A 13,890-nucleotide genomic window follows, 5' to 3' on the forward strand; every position below is an offset into this window, starting at 1 on the left:
CTATATAAAATATAATAAACAATTTAACTTTTTCTTTAACTTTTTTAAATCCTAAAATAATAATAATATTAAAATATAATATTTTAATATTTAATCTTAAAACTCAAAATTCTCATATAAAAATTTTCAGTAACAAGACAGAACGTATTTGGATGGTTTTGAATAAAAATTAAATAAAATATTATTAATATATTATTTTTTAGTATTATTATCATTTAAAAATTAAAAAAAATTAATTGAAATTTAATAAAGTTGAATTATTTATTATATTTTATGAATAAATTTAAAAAAACTATAATGATAAGATGAAATAAAACACTCTTTAAATCCAAACCAACCTTAAATCTAAATCAATAGTGTAATTAATTAGGGTGCAAATTGAAAAAGAAAATTGTAGTTATTTAGGAATCCAAGATATCATAAAATTATAAATAATCCATGCATGCCATACGGCTATGACAAACTTTGAAAAGGCTATATGATTATCATCTTAATATGACAAGCTTGGCATCTCAATCTTCACCTTTCATCAGAGAGAAAATCTCACAATATATGCTATAAAATCTTTTCCCTGACCATTCAGATAGTTTTTTTTTTTTTTTATTTAACTAATAAATATTTCATGCAAAAATAACAATTACAAGAGCTTTCTGTATTCATCTGCCTCTTGGGACATCTCCTCAATGCTTCTGTCCCTTCTTTCTTTATCCAAGTCAAGCTTTTGCTTTAAATCTCTCTCCTTTTCGTCAATCTAAACCACAAGTAAAAAGAAGGTAAAGAGGTAAGCATCCAAGTCAAAGGTTCAAGCAGAAGAAGAAGCGTGAGCAAGTTTTCCCTCTTACTGCGTCATAGATCTCATCATTCTTCTCAAAGTCACCGCCTTTCCGTGGCAGGATGTGAATGTGCACATGTGGTACCGTCTGTCCTGCCTGGGGCCCATCCTAATGTTTAAACAAAGATCATCTCTCTTTAAAAAAAAGGTTTAAATAAAGATCTTGCAAGGTGTCAAAAGACAAAACACCATTATGCAGCAGTGGTAATTACAGCCGGGTGCGGAAACATGAATTCATAGGAAATGCTGTCAACGGCATCACCCTTTAAAGTGTCCCCCACAAACACAAATAGATCAGGCTACGTCTGCTGTCATGCTAAATGACTTTAACCCAAAGCTCTACTGAATGCTAGAAAACTGGAAAACGGTTAGAACATGCAAGGCACCATCGGAGTTTAACAAAGAGTAACGATCACATGAAGCTGTATCCTAGAAACACCCTTAGATGTTGGAGAAGGAAAAAGCATAACCACGATGGTTCCAATTTTCCAACATTTATGTGCATTATTGAGAGGCAAACAAGACCTAACTTGTGCATGTAAGAAGCCAAGTGATCATGCGGTCAACCAATGCTTCCAGTCTAGAATCTCCTGGGTACTAAAGAATGACTTGATCTAAGAGATAGAGTGTGACATTGGTAACAAAAGACTTTACTTGTCCATAATCATCACACAACAGTCATGAAAGCACCACAACAGTTGTATGATTTTTTTTTTTTTTTTTAGGTAAGCAAGAACTTTTATTTATAGCAATAGGGCATAGCCCATGTACCTCGCATACAAGAGAAACGCCTAAGCACCACAACACTTGTATGATAAAAATTAGGAAGTGGAAACAAGAGAACGATGGGAAAGACAAACAACTAAAGAGGAATAAAGTGTGATAAAACAAGAGCAAAGAAACAAAAGAAAAAATCAAGAGGTTTCTTTTCTTCGATAGGTGGAAAAAAATCTAGAGGTTACAGCTGTATGATTATATTCTAGCTGGCATTTGGAGGAAAAATATAAGGGTAAGTACAAGTATACAGATTTCAAAATATTGTAAAGGACAAAAATGTGGGCCAAACACCCTATTAACCCTGGTCTACACATTCTGTAGAAAATATCCAATACTAGTCAAAGAGAACTGAAAAAAAGAAGAAGAAAGAATAAGTGATATTCTATAAAAATAAATGATTTGATCCACCAACATCGGTCTTACTTGGATTGAAAATGTGAGAGATGATGCTTTGTGGTAGCTCTCAAGCTGACTGCCTATCTTCTGTGCAGTGAGCCATAAATCACTAGTCTCATCAACAGTGAGATCAACAAAACGCTTAACTTCACGCCTTGGACAGACAAGCACATGTATATAATGTCAAGTCAACATTGAATATTGAACCACAGACCCACAAAATATATCCAAATATGAAAATTGTAAAATAAAAATTTTTGGGGCATAGCAGCATGCCACAAATATAAGCATGCATAATAGTTTATGTGCAGTTCCGCCAGCAACGTAGCTATGATTGATGCATCTAGCTATGATTGATGCATGCACATTTGTGCCACAATTAATCGTGTGATATATGACAAATTTGTGAACATTAACCGTGGCAGTGTTTGCGAACGGTGCCCGTGAAGTCTACTGAGAATGGTATTTTTATATCTATGATATTTTGCAAACTTTAGAAATAAGTAATTTAGGATTATGAAGGTACTAAATAATACTAACAGTGAACATCATGCATGAAATTTGGCAGAGCTTGGCAGTCATTTAATGTTTTGGAAAGTTGCTGCGTCTCAAGGCAACTCCTATATGTATATAAATGAGTTTCATATGCAAACTCACTTTAAGAGAACAAAGCTTTGGATATCCTATCTACAAATGAATGTATTGCAGGATGTATATGACAACATATTGCATCAACTCATACACGGTTGTAACTTATTTTCCACACAAACCAATCGCACGGCTATGAATTTACCTAATTTAAATCTAGTCAATGACACTAAACAATTGTTGAATCAATTTCAACATAACATCCTAATATTCCAGAGTAAAGGATATGACCTGCAAAGGAAAAGAGAAATGATCAGAATAATAAAGGAGTATTCGAGTATTAAAACACAAGAGCAGTATGACAAGCAATTCACAAAAAAAAAAAAAATTCATGTTAAGACAACAATGACAAGAGCATTATACACTTTGAAGTTAGGCTAAAAAATAAAAAACACTTTTTTTATAAAATTTTTTTGCAGGTAAGCAAGAAACTTTTATTGACAGCAATAGAGGCATAGCCCATGTACACCAGTCGTATACAAGAGAAACACTTAAAGCATGATTATATATTTATATATATATATTTAACTTAAGCAATAGGCAAAAGGGAGCAAAGCCCACTTCAACTTGTTATAAGCAATAAATATTCTTGGTTAGAAATAATGATATAATTTTTTCTGGGATCAAGGGTTTTGAATGAAATTAGAATGTTGGAACCTATCTTACATTTCCTACTTTTACATACTAAAACCTCGTTTCCTCAAGTTTTGGGTTATGTCATCATTTCACTAGCAGCCCCCCACACGCACCACTAACTATTAACCTTATTTTAGTCAATACACGGTAGCACACATGTAAGTATGCAAGAGCATCCGCAGAAAGTAAAAAAGCCAAAATTTTGGAGGAAGCAATAGATATTGTATAACACACTCTATATGTGTAGAGATAAAACCAATTAATCCTCATGAGTAATTGGGTGCCCAAAGATAGACTAAAAGATAGCTTGTTGCACACACAAACATATATATATATATATATATACATGCACACTCGCACACACTCACAGAGAGAGAGAGAGAGAGAAACAAGTTAATTCCAGGTGAACTTCAAAAGCTTAGAAATATCTGACAAGCATCCTACCAAAGGTTGTTCCTATGAGAAATTACACAATATTGTTGCTAGCATTTTCTAGACAGCATTGTCAGATAATAACCTTACCAAGGATTGAACCAATTGCAAAAGGATGCCCTTACACAAACTTGTATGATGCACCTCTTGCTGATATATGATATATATCAATTTGGTTGATTCAATATAATGGCCTTGTGTTTGGCTCTTGAAAGAAGTTTGGTGGGTATTTCCAACTTCTACGTATTCTAGTAATTTCCTAGGTAGTATTATTTAAACTTCAGGCTCTTATGGAAGATAACCCCTGAATGCCACCTAATTGTCATACTCATTGAAACCCTGAGGGGCAGCTCAGTTTATCAAGCCTTGGGTTTGCTCCCCAATGGTCATCAGTTCGAGTCCCCTTAAGACTACTAGAAGTTTACTTGGCCATTAATTTCAGGCCAGTGAGATTAGTCGAGGTGTGCGCAAGCTGACCCAGATATCCACGGATAAAATTTAAAAAAAAAAAAAAAATTGTCATACTCATTGAGTATATAGAACATACATGTGATTTTACATAACAATGGATGAGTGATCGACATTATCAAGTTTTATGGGTAGGAAGATCGAGTTTTTCTTTTCCTGTTTTCTCATTATCATAAAGGGTGACGCATTTTCTTATCTGTTTATCAAAATGCCAAAAGAGGAGGCGGGGAAAGGAATATACCAGGAACGACGGGACGTAGATTAACCATGGCATAGGAAAGCTGGGAGGAGTAGAACACTTCCTCGTGGGGTATCTTGTAAGGCCCGAACGTGTAGGATTCCGACGACATCTGGGTCCATTTTTCAGATTAGATAACTTCATAGACTGAATTCAACGTTAAGAAAACAGAAAAAATAAATAATTTAAGGAAATAAAACTGATTGTTTCGTTGATTATAGCACTTACCTTGGTGGAGGAAATTGGTCGGAGCCCCCTTGGCCTTGATGTGCGCGTGATGAAGCAGCCTGGTCTGGAAGCGAGAGGTAGCAACAGCTGCAGCAGCATCTGCTTTACCATTTTGTATCTGAGAGTATATGGAATTTCCTTTTTTCTTTTACCCCTTATTTTGGTTAATTTCATTATCCGCACCTGAACTTTTACCCTTTTAGCAAAAGCTCCCCAAGTTTTCTGTTTTCATACCATACATATTATTTCTTGGAGTTTTAAAAAACCTATATTTTTATTTTTTAGTGCCTCCAAGGCTACATCCACCTATGAATAGAGATATATACAAATCTTAAATATATAAATATCATCTAATATTTTATAAAAATGTGAATTTCATTATAAAAAAATGTGAATTTTATAGAAATTAGATCTTAATAATAAAAATTTATTTTTTAAAAAAGAATAAATAACATTTACATAAATAAAAATTTTATATTCAGTTATTTTTATATAATTTTTTATACATTTTATTAATTTGATTAATTACATCATTTTTTAATATAAAATAATTAATTTAATTAATCAAATTAATAAAATATATAAAATATACATAAAAATAACTGTATCTAACAAAACATGTGATTTTACTCTTAAATTACATTATTTGAATTTTAAAAAAAATATTTATATAAGTTTTAAATAGAGAAATTATGCATATGATTTTATAAAAATAAAATAAAAACATTACACCTTAAAAAAAATATAAAAAACCCTAATTTTTATTAATATGATTTAATTTTTTATAAAGAAAAAGTACACAAAATTGATCTATCCGTAGCTTGCAGCGTTACCCCATGTAAGAATTCCGAAACATCTTATCCAACTCAGAACAACGAAGAATTTAGCGGCACTATAATTCCCCCATCCCCTTATCCCTTGTTTGTTTGTCTGGTAGAACAAGGAACATCATCGTCCACGCAGGAATGGCATCCTTCTCGTCGGGCTTTTGCTGTGCAATTACTGGCACTAGTAATGGCAGCAACAATAGGTGGAGTATGGCAACTCTGAGATCAGCCCTCCCGCCTTCGGTTCCTCTTCGTCCACCTCCTTCATCGCGCTTCCCGAGGATGGCCGCCGCGTTTCAGCCTAAGTCCAAATTGGCTCTGCGGTCTTACACCGGACTCGCTCCTCTTCAATCCCTTCCATTCCCCATTGCTTCTCCAGGTGCTTTTGTAAATCTCATCAAGTTTAGCTCTCTTTATTCATTTTGCTGCTAGACGAAGCCTTCTAAGAAGGATGATTAAAATTAATCGCCTCCATTTCTTCATCCCTGTTTTGAACACTGCTCACCTCATTAGTCGTTATTTAGCACATTCTTCACCACTTTTTATGGTTGTGATTTATCTGTCTTTGCTTAGATATTTCAAATGTGACATTCGAGCTTTTTTTTACATTCACATAACCATTGAACTAGTCTTACCGGACTCTTTATATTCCAAAGCTGTAGTGAATTCTGTATTGTTCATATCGAACACAATTTTTGTTTCCTTTATTTGGCCAAAATGCTTACTTCCTAGTGGAATCCTTCAACTTAGCTTGAGCAATTTCCATCTTCGTACAAGAAGACGTCCTTAAAAGTTATAATTGTAGTGAATGGTGAGAACTAACAGTCATAAAATACAGTAGATTATAATGGAACTAATAGGAAGAAGAATGTAAAGAAGATGGAGAAGGAGAAGATACAAAATGGTGTTCTATATCGCTGAAAATAAGAACATGAGGGTTTTCTTTATCACTGAAATTATAGCGAAATAATCGTAAAAAAATAGTCAGGTAGAAAAGGTGTTCTCTATTACTGAAAATAATTAAATAACATAGAGCTCTAATACAGCCAACATAGAGGCTAACAATTGAGTGTAAATTGTGATTTAGTATCTTCGACAGATACCTATCAAAAAGTATCTTCGACAGATGATTTCAGTGCACGTCCAAACCATAAAAAAAAAAAAAAAAAAAAAAAAAAAAAATGATTTCTTTTAAAAGAAGAAAAAAAAAATAAAAAACTTCTTCATTTGCGTGCCCTTTACAAAAACATCTGGAAAAAGATAAATACTTTATTCTAGCTCCCACTTTAACTACCCATGCAAATAGAGAACACGGAGTACCCATGCAAATAGAGAACACAGAGCATAATAGAAAGGAAGTATGGGCATTAACCTTTGATTCTCGAGAAGAGCAAGGGTGGCTTCTTGCCTTATAGAGTTCTACTTGACTGTCCTAGGTTTGACCTGATTGTGGAACTTTCTATGTACCCTCAGTTAAGCAGTCATCCAAGCGAAAAATCATCATTGTTGGAGGCCATTACACCGTTGTATTATCAAGTGATGATAAAAGCATTTGTGGCAATATTTGTTATAGTTTCCCTCAGGGTCTGTTTGGGGTTGCATTAGTAGTCTTAAAAAGCATTTAAATAGCCTTAAAAGCTCTTTAAATAAAAAATTAGGTTGTTTGTGGGTTACATATTAAAGTACTTTTTAATCTCAATTAAGCTAAAAAGTATGTTTGAAAAAAAGCATCTAATGCTTTTTTTCAAATGTGTTTTTCCGGATAATCAGGACTATAGTTCAAATTTTAAAAATGCTGTCAATTGGCGAAAATATCCATACAACTTTAAGATAATTACAACTTTCAAAATTTTAAGGATATAGTCATAATCTTTAAAAAATCAATGATCGTCATTTCTATCTCAAAAAGCACTTTTTTAATTTGTTTCCAAACAAATATAACATATTTGAAAGTGCTTTGAATATATGATTATCAAATAGTAAATAATTTTTTAATAGGAGAACTTATTACTTAAACTATAAGTTATAAGCTCTAAAGTTATAATCTATATTTCTCACCTCAATCCCAAGCATGCACTTAGAATAACTTGCATTTTTGTAGTTTTACTTTTGAAATTGCAACGTGGATACCTTGGGATTTGTATGTTTGTTGGTTGGTCTATTGTTTGGGGTGTCCAAAGACCCTTGAAACCCAACCCTGATTTAAATTTTTACATGTCGGCTCGATGGTTTCCAAGTTTCAACTTCTGACCCATGTCGAGTTGGAAGTTGGAAAGGAAGGTCAGGATTCCAACGAACCTAACCTTATTCTTAGCTGAAATGTATACCCCACCCCCTTACCTGAATCCATGGGCTGTTTTTTCATTTCACTGCTTGGTCCCTCTTAGTTCCCTCCTCTCTGTCCCTTTTTTTTGAGAAAAGTAAGAAGATATATTCAAAAGAATAGGCAAAATGCCACGTTCAGTACAAAGAATGTCCTACACTACGTAGGATCGAAAGAAATAAGAAACTCATGTAAATTCTGGCCATTAAAACTAACAGCAATAGCCCAAGTACAGAGAGTTCTAAAAAAGAAGACTTTCAGCTCCTCCATTGATCTCTCTTTATCCTCGAATGTCCGATCATTGCGCTTTTGCCACACACACCACATAATGCATATCGGGATCATCTTCCAAATTGCCTTAATCTGGTTGTTGCCCCTCAGACCTGTCCAGCTAGCAAGAACCGCCACAACTGATTCCGGCATAACCCAACCCAAGTCTAGTCTACAGAAAACCTCGTTCCCTCCTCTCTGTCCCTCTCAGATCACAATAGTCTCTCCTTCCCTCCCTCCCTTTATCTCTCTTGTATCACAACATTGCCTCCGCATGGCATTACCTACTTCACAATTTTATTGAAAAGTGGCAGGGAAGGTTTTCTGACCCAATAGTGTTGGTGCCCAAGTCATGTGATACTGTCGAAGAGAGCTAAGTAGGAGAGCAAGGGCATAATGAATTGATGCTTTAGGAATATGATTTCATTCCCCCTACACTGCTACTAGCACCACAATATCCATTTTCCTTCTAGTGCCTTGGTTGATTCGTTGCTCTTTGGTTTCTCCATCTTAAATTATCCGATATGTTCTTCCCTTATTCTGTTTTTAGAAAGACAAAATCTGGGCTATACATGTTACATTGATTTGCATAAATCACAGTTATGTAAGAAGAATTTGATGTGAGGTCATCTATAGATACATATTTTTTTAGCAAAGAGCATACTTACTCTTTATGTCTGGATATCGGCTCATAATTGTACTTGGGTAGTGCTGCTATGCACGATTAATAAAAATTGACTTGCTTGCAGCCTTACTTTGTTGATTAATTTTCAAGAACTACAAGTCCTACAGTTGTCTTAGATTTATCTTTTGTCTTGTTCCACTTTCAGCAGCATCTCACAGCGCTGATTTCTTCCCTTTCTGGGGCAATTGTTACTATTGCCCTGCTAAATAACTTGTGGTATACCTTAAACCCCATGAGTATCATTTTTATGAGAAGCTTATGTTGCATTCCTTTTCTTAAATTTTAGTTCTTACTGTTGACTTAGAAGAACTTTTAAGCACTCATTTGTCTTCTGATAGTATGAATAAAATCTCTTTTGACTTAGCAAAGTAAATTGTCTTCTGTGTGCAGAATTTAGCAGCTTTAGCCATTGTTTTAAAATCATTGACAATGGGGGTCGAGTCTTTGCCATGAGACATGGGAGGCGAGTACCCAAACTCAATAGGCCCCCTGATCAACGTCGGGCACTACTTCGTTGCCTCACAACCCAACTCCTCAAACATGGCCGCATCAAAACGACTAGAGCAAGGGCAAGTGCAATGAGGAAGTATGTTGATAAGATGATCACATTGGCAAAGGATGGATCTCTTCATAAGAGGAGACAAGCTCTTGGCTTCATTTACGAGAAGCAGATTGTACATGCCTTGTTTGCGGAGGTTCCAGACAGGTATGGGGAGAGGAATGGAGGGTATACGAGAATTATAAGAACTCTGCCGAGGCGAGGGGATAATGCACCTATGGCCTACATTGAGCTTGTCTAGATGCGATCATATATGCGCGTGGACTAGTACTGTCCCTGCATGAATCAGCTCGGTGATGTATTTTGCAATGAAAGATGTTCTAATGACTGGTTATCCAATTCCTGATGTTTTTGAAGTTGCAGTTTAGTTTTGGGTAATGTTCTGTGTGATGACAAATGCTCTAACGAACTGATCATCTGAATCCAGATGTTTTTGAAGTTGCAGTGTGGTCTCGGCATCGTATTTCTTCAGCTTAGTATGGTGTTTTTGAGCTTTTATTTTGTTTCTTCGGCAGTTCTTACTCCCTTAGTCTAGTTCTTACTGATATATATATTTTCCCTACCCGAAGGAACCGAACTGGCTTTAAAAATCGAGGCAGTATGTATTTTACAAAGGGGAGTGCTACTCTCACCCACACTGTTTTTTTTTTTTTTTTTTTAATGCATTTTTTTGTGTATTTAAAAAAAAAAATACAAAAAATATATAAACAAATACAAATGCTAAAAAGAAAAAGAAAATGATATTTGGTCCATGAGTTTGTTCCCCTCAAAGTTACTGTAAGGGTATTTACCTATCCAAAAAAAAAGTTACTGTAAGGGCATTTTTTTATTTTTATTTTTTTTCAATAATTAAAGAAGTAAATATTAATGAAGTGGTGTATTTTAGGTAGACTTTGCTATCATTTTCCTTTTACAAAAACAAGGAAAGAGAGACAAGAATGGTAAATGAGTTTTTTAAGAAGTTACTCTGTTTGTTTGTCTCTGAGATAACAAAGGAACAAAATTAGGTCTTAAAATAAAAATTTGAAAATCATTATTGAACCTGAAATGATTCAAAACATGTGGGTTATAAATTTCTCAAAAGAAAAGTGTAAGAACAGAAGAGTATTTAGAAAAGGAGAGTTATGCTTTTTTTTTTTTTTAATTTTATAAAAGTGTTGAGATCCATAAAAAAAAGTATTTATCAAGATAAATTTAAGATATATTTTTATTTAAATTTTTTTTAAAAAAATAGTAGAATTCATTAAAAATGTGTTTGGGAATAAAATTTTTAGAACACAATATTTTCTTCTTCTTTTTTTTGGGTGAAAGTTGTTTTTGTGTGATAGAATGAGTATTGGATTTAATGAAAATCTTTGTTGAAAATTATTTCGGTTTTTAAAATATTTTACTATAGAAGTTAAAGCATTTTGTCTAAAACATAAATTTTTATTAATTTTTCAAACCAAATAATGAAAAAAATAAATAAATAAAAAAGAGGAAGAAGATAAAACTGGATAAGATAGATTCTGTGTTATCCTGTGCGTGTCTTCGCCTTGTGCCGGTGCTCTTCCTCCAATATACATACATAGTGGGAACCGTAAACAAGAAAGAGGATAAATATGTTGGGTGTGGCGACTCCCTCTCTGGGGTCTTCTTGGGCTTCCATGGTGATTCGGATGCCCACTCCAACTCAAACCCAATACGCTGGCAGTGGCGGTGCCTCTGCTGCCATTATCAAAGGCACCGGAGGCAGGCGCGGCAGCCATTATCATCATCATTGTTCACGACCAGGATTGGTGTCTTTTGGCAATTCCGATGATCGCCATGGGCGCTTGTTCTTCTCCTCTTCCTCCTCATCCTACTCCTCCGTTAAGACAGCTGTCGCCGCCGTTGATTCCGACAATCTCAGTTCCTCCAATGCCACCGACAAGGTTTCTTCTTGTAACCCATTTTGCCTCTGTATATGTATGTAAATTGGTGCGTATGGATTGCTAAATTGATTACCGTCTTAGCTTTCAGTTAGCTTCCTAGTTTGTGGTTTTCGCATATATTTGTAAACAATGCACATGTGCAGACCGTAATGGTCGAACCGAACATATTTCCCACCATGATCAACTGCAACTTACATTGTTCTTCCGGGCATTTTCTAGAAGGTCGCTTGCATTGCCAGTCTTGGCTATAATGCTACTTTCTTTCGATGTTCTTATGATGTTCTTATCTAGTTTAAGAAATGAGTATTCAACATAGAAAAATGCTATTCGGCAAATTCACATCAGATCACTGAATTTTACTCACCAATCCCAGATCCAATTCAGTCTGCTTATTCAGACCCAAACCATCTCACCTAACACGCGATTCCTTTCGTCGCCTGCAGATTTTGGGATTGAATTGTACAAATACTCTAATCTCATTTCTTATCTATCCCTACAGCAACAAGCCAACAAATATTATTTCGTTGTTGCAAACGCAAAATTCATGCTGGATGAAGAGGAACATTTCCAGGAGCTCTTGTCTGAGCGGCTTCGTCTCTATGGAGAGCGTGATAAAGAGCAGGATTTTTGGCTCGTCATCGAGCCCAAATTCTTGGATAAATTCCCTAACATTACTAAGAGATTACGAAGACCTGCTGTTGCTCTGGTTTCAACCAATGGTCCCTGGATCACGTAAGAACATCACTGCTAAAATCTCGACTGATTATGAGTTCTATTTTCTGTTGTTTTCCCCTACCTTTTGTGTGCTTTTATGTAGCGCTCACATAGATAGTTGACAATGCCAAATTTCCAGAATCACATAACTATCTTACTGTTGAACCAAAACTTAAAATATAGAGGTGCTTGCAAGTGCTAACACAAGCTTTAAACAGTATGCTGTGAGTTTGTTTCACCTGCAGAAGACCCTGGGTTCCATATAATTTTGATGTTCTATGCTAATGGAGTATGAATTCTTAGGTATAATTTCCACCCAGTATACCTATTCCTTTTTACTTCTTGTATAGGTAACAATTGACAGGTACATCTTGACTGCCTGGGTGTGTGATGCATGTTATTATTCTCTTCATTTCAGTTGTTTCGCTGATGAAAGTTAGAGACTGCATTGGTTCAAATGATATTATGTAATGATAATTGCATGGCGTTCTTGAATATATTTATAGATACATTTGGTGCATTGGAAATCACCACACCCTTTAATGAAAGGAAAATTTTATGTGCAATCATTTTTGCGGACTCCTTTGTGCACTCCAGTGATATGATTGGTTGTGTATTAAAAAAAAATTAATCCAACCAATCATATCAGTGGAGTGCGCAGGGAGTGCGCAAAAATGACTGTATGTAGCATTACTCTTAATGAAATTAAAGTAATATTTTTTTGTTTACCCTTGATCTGGCTCTTATCTGACCAAGATAATCTTGTGGTTCGGCAGGTTCATGAAGTTAAGACTGGACCGAGTTTTATCAGAAAGCTTTGAGGCTGATAGTATTGGAGAAGCATTAGCCTCTAATCCTGCCAATATAGAGTTTGAGAAACCAAAAAACTGGGTAGCACCTTACCCAAAGTATGAATCTGGATGGTGGGAGCGCTTCTTGCCCCCTGGATCGAAAGAGGAGGTTAAAGTATAAAGCATTTTCCCTCTCTGCTAAGCCAACTGCATTTCCTTATCAGTTTAGATTTTTCTTCATGTAATAGTAAGTAGAAGTTGAGTTTGGTGAAGTTTGCATACAACTTTGTAAGATAGTGCAGACAGTTCATAATTTAATTTTTGAAGGTTAACTCATCAGGAGGTAAGATTTAGGAGTTGCATTTTGAAACTGTGGAGAGTGTTGATATAAGAAATGTCATCAAATTGGTATTTTATATGTTAAGTCAATATTAATCTGCAAGTGAATGAAGTGGTGCATCTTGGTAATTGATCTGAGACCCTATCAGATTTTAGGGCTAAGATTTCACGTCCTGTTCCAGGATGAGGCTTTGTGATCATATTAGTACTGTAGGGTAGCGTCTCCCCTCCTCCTTGAAATAATCCCATTTCCTCCAGTTTTAGACTGGAATCTGGATACAAAACAAGTGTCGAAAACGAACTGGACCGATATTTTGCCTCATCACCACTTCTCTAACCCATGTTAACTCTCCTATGGCCAGAAATAATTTAGTTATATTTTGTCTTGTTTCTAGATTCACATTGTCGTAAATGGAAAGTTTTAGACCGAAGGGGAGCCTTTATCCTAGAATGAAACGGCCTCATGTCGTAATTGGAGCATGCTTAGCTGCCATCACATATTCACAATGGCAAATTTCCGGTGCGTGAAAGTTTCCCTTCAAAGTTAAAGGGCGTCAAGTTCAATTACAGAAATACATTCGAAAAGCTTGGAATTGTGTGTGTGAATTGTGTGTGTGTGTGTGTGTGAGAGAGAGAGAGAGAGAGAGAGAGAGAGAGAGAGAGAGAGAGAGAGAGAGAGAGAGAGAGAGAGAGAGAGAGGGGAATAGTTTATGAATAATAGTGAACAGTTTGTGAATAGTAGTAAAGTAGTTTGATGGGATTTTTGGATAGTGAGTTGAGATAAGATAAAAGTTGAATAAAATATTATTATAAT

The 13,890-nt window shown here is 35.1% G+C and overlaps 3 protein-coding genes across 3 annotated transcripts; 2 read left to right on the forward strand and 1 right to left on the reverse strand.

The window, feature by feature from the left end:
- Nucleotides 1-397: 397 nt before the first annotated feature.
- On the reverse strand, nt 398-4,818 carry LOC122292873 (bifunctional bis(5'-adenosyl)-triphosphatase/adenylylsulfatase FHIT). Its single transcript, XM_043101414.1, has 5 exons — nt 4,656-4,818; nt 4,429-4,539; nt 2,033-2,179; nt 843-941; nt 398-751 (listed from the first exon to the last, which is right to left on the reverse strand). Exons 1-5 carry the CDS (start codon nt 4,764-4,766, stop codon nt 638-640), a joined length of 582 nt encoding a protein of 193 aa, XP_042957348.1. The 5' UTR covers nt 4,767-4,818; the 3' UTR covers nt 398-637.
- Nucleotides 4,819-5,487: 669 nt separating this feature from the next.
- On the forward strand, nt 5,488-9,763 carry LOC122290838 (50S ribosomal protein L17, chloroplastic). Its single transcript, XM_043098505.1, has 2 exons — nt 5,488-5,861; nt 9,151-9,763. Exons 1-2 carry the CDS (start codon nt 5,621-5,623, stop codon nt 9,558-9,560), a joined length of 651 nt encoding a protein of 216 aa, XP_042954439.1. The 5' UTR covers nt 5,488-5,620; the 3' UTR covers nt 9,561-9,763.
- Nucleotides 9,764-10,834: 1,071 nt separating this feature from the next.
- LOC122290837 lies at nt 10,835-13,166 on the forward strand. The gene is made up of 3 exons (XM_043098504.1): nt 10,835-11,232; nt 11,732-11,964; nt 12,723-13,166. The coding sequence occupies exons 1-3, from the start codon at nt 10,921-10,923 to the stop codon at nt 12,916-12,918; spliced, it is 741 nt and encodes a 246-aa protein (XP_042954438.1). The 5' UTR covers nt 10,835-10,920; the 3' UTR covers nt 12,919-13,166.
- The last annotated feature ends 724 nt before the right edge of the window (nt 13,167-13,890 follow it).

The sequence above is a fragment of the Carya illinoinensis genome, chromosome 13, assembly GCF_018687715.1.
Source record: "Carya illinoinensis cultivar Pawnee chromosome 13, C.illinoinensisPawnee_v1, whole genome shotgun sequence".
In the NCBI taxonomy this organism is placed as follows: domain Eukaryota; kingdom Viridiplantae; phylum Streptophyta; class Magnoliopsida; order Fagales; family Juglandaceae; genus Carya; species Carya illinoinensis.

Excerpts from the sequence above, each read along its gene's own strand:
- LOC122292873 (XM_043101414.1), bottom strand. The coding sequence starts at position 4,766 with ATGGTAAAGCAGATGCTGCTGCAGCTGTTGCTACCTCTCGCTTCCAGA. Across the intron at positions 2,180-4,428 it reads TACGTCCCGTCGTTCCTGGT|CATGTGCTTGTCTGTCCAAG; the intron begins ATATTCCTTTCC and ends TGACATTATATA. Across the intron at positions 752-842 it reads ATGATGAGATCTATGACGCA|ATTGACGAAAAGGAGAGAGA; the intron begins GTAAGAGGGAAA and ends CTTGTGGTTTAG.
- LOC122290838 (XM_043098505.1), top strand. The coding sequence starts at position 5,621 with ATGGCATCCTTCTCGTCGGGCTTTTGCTGTGCAATTACTGGCACTAGT. Across the intron at positions 5,862-9,150 it reads ATTCCCCATTGCTTCTCCAG|AATTTAGCAGCTTTAGCCAT; the intron begins GTGCTTTTGTAA and ends TTCTGTGTGCAG.
- LOC122290837 (XM_043098504.1), top strand. The coding sequence starts at position 10,921 with ATGTTGGGTGTGGCGACTCCCTCTCTGGGGTCTTCTTGGGCTTCCATG. Across the intron at positions 11,233-11,731 it reads CCTCCAATGCCACCGACAAG|CAACAAGCCAACAAATATTA; the intron begins GTTTCTTCTTGT and ends CTATCCCTACAG. Across the intron at positions 11,965-12,722 it reads ACCAATGGTCCCTGGATCAC|GTTCATGAAGTTAAGACTGG; the intron begins GTAAGAACATCA and ends GTGGTTCGGCAG.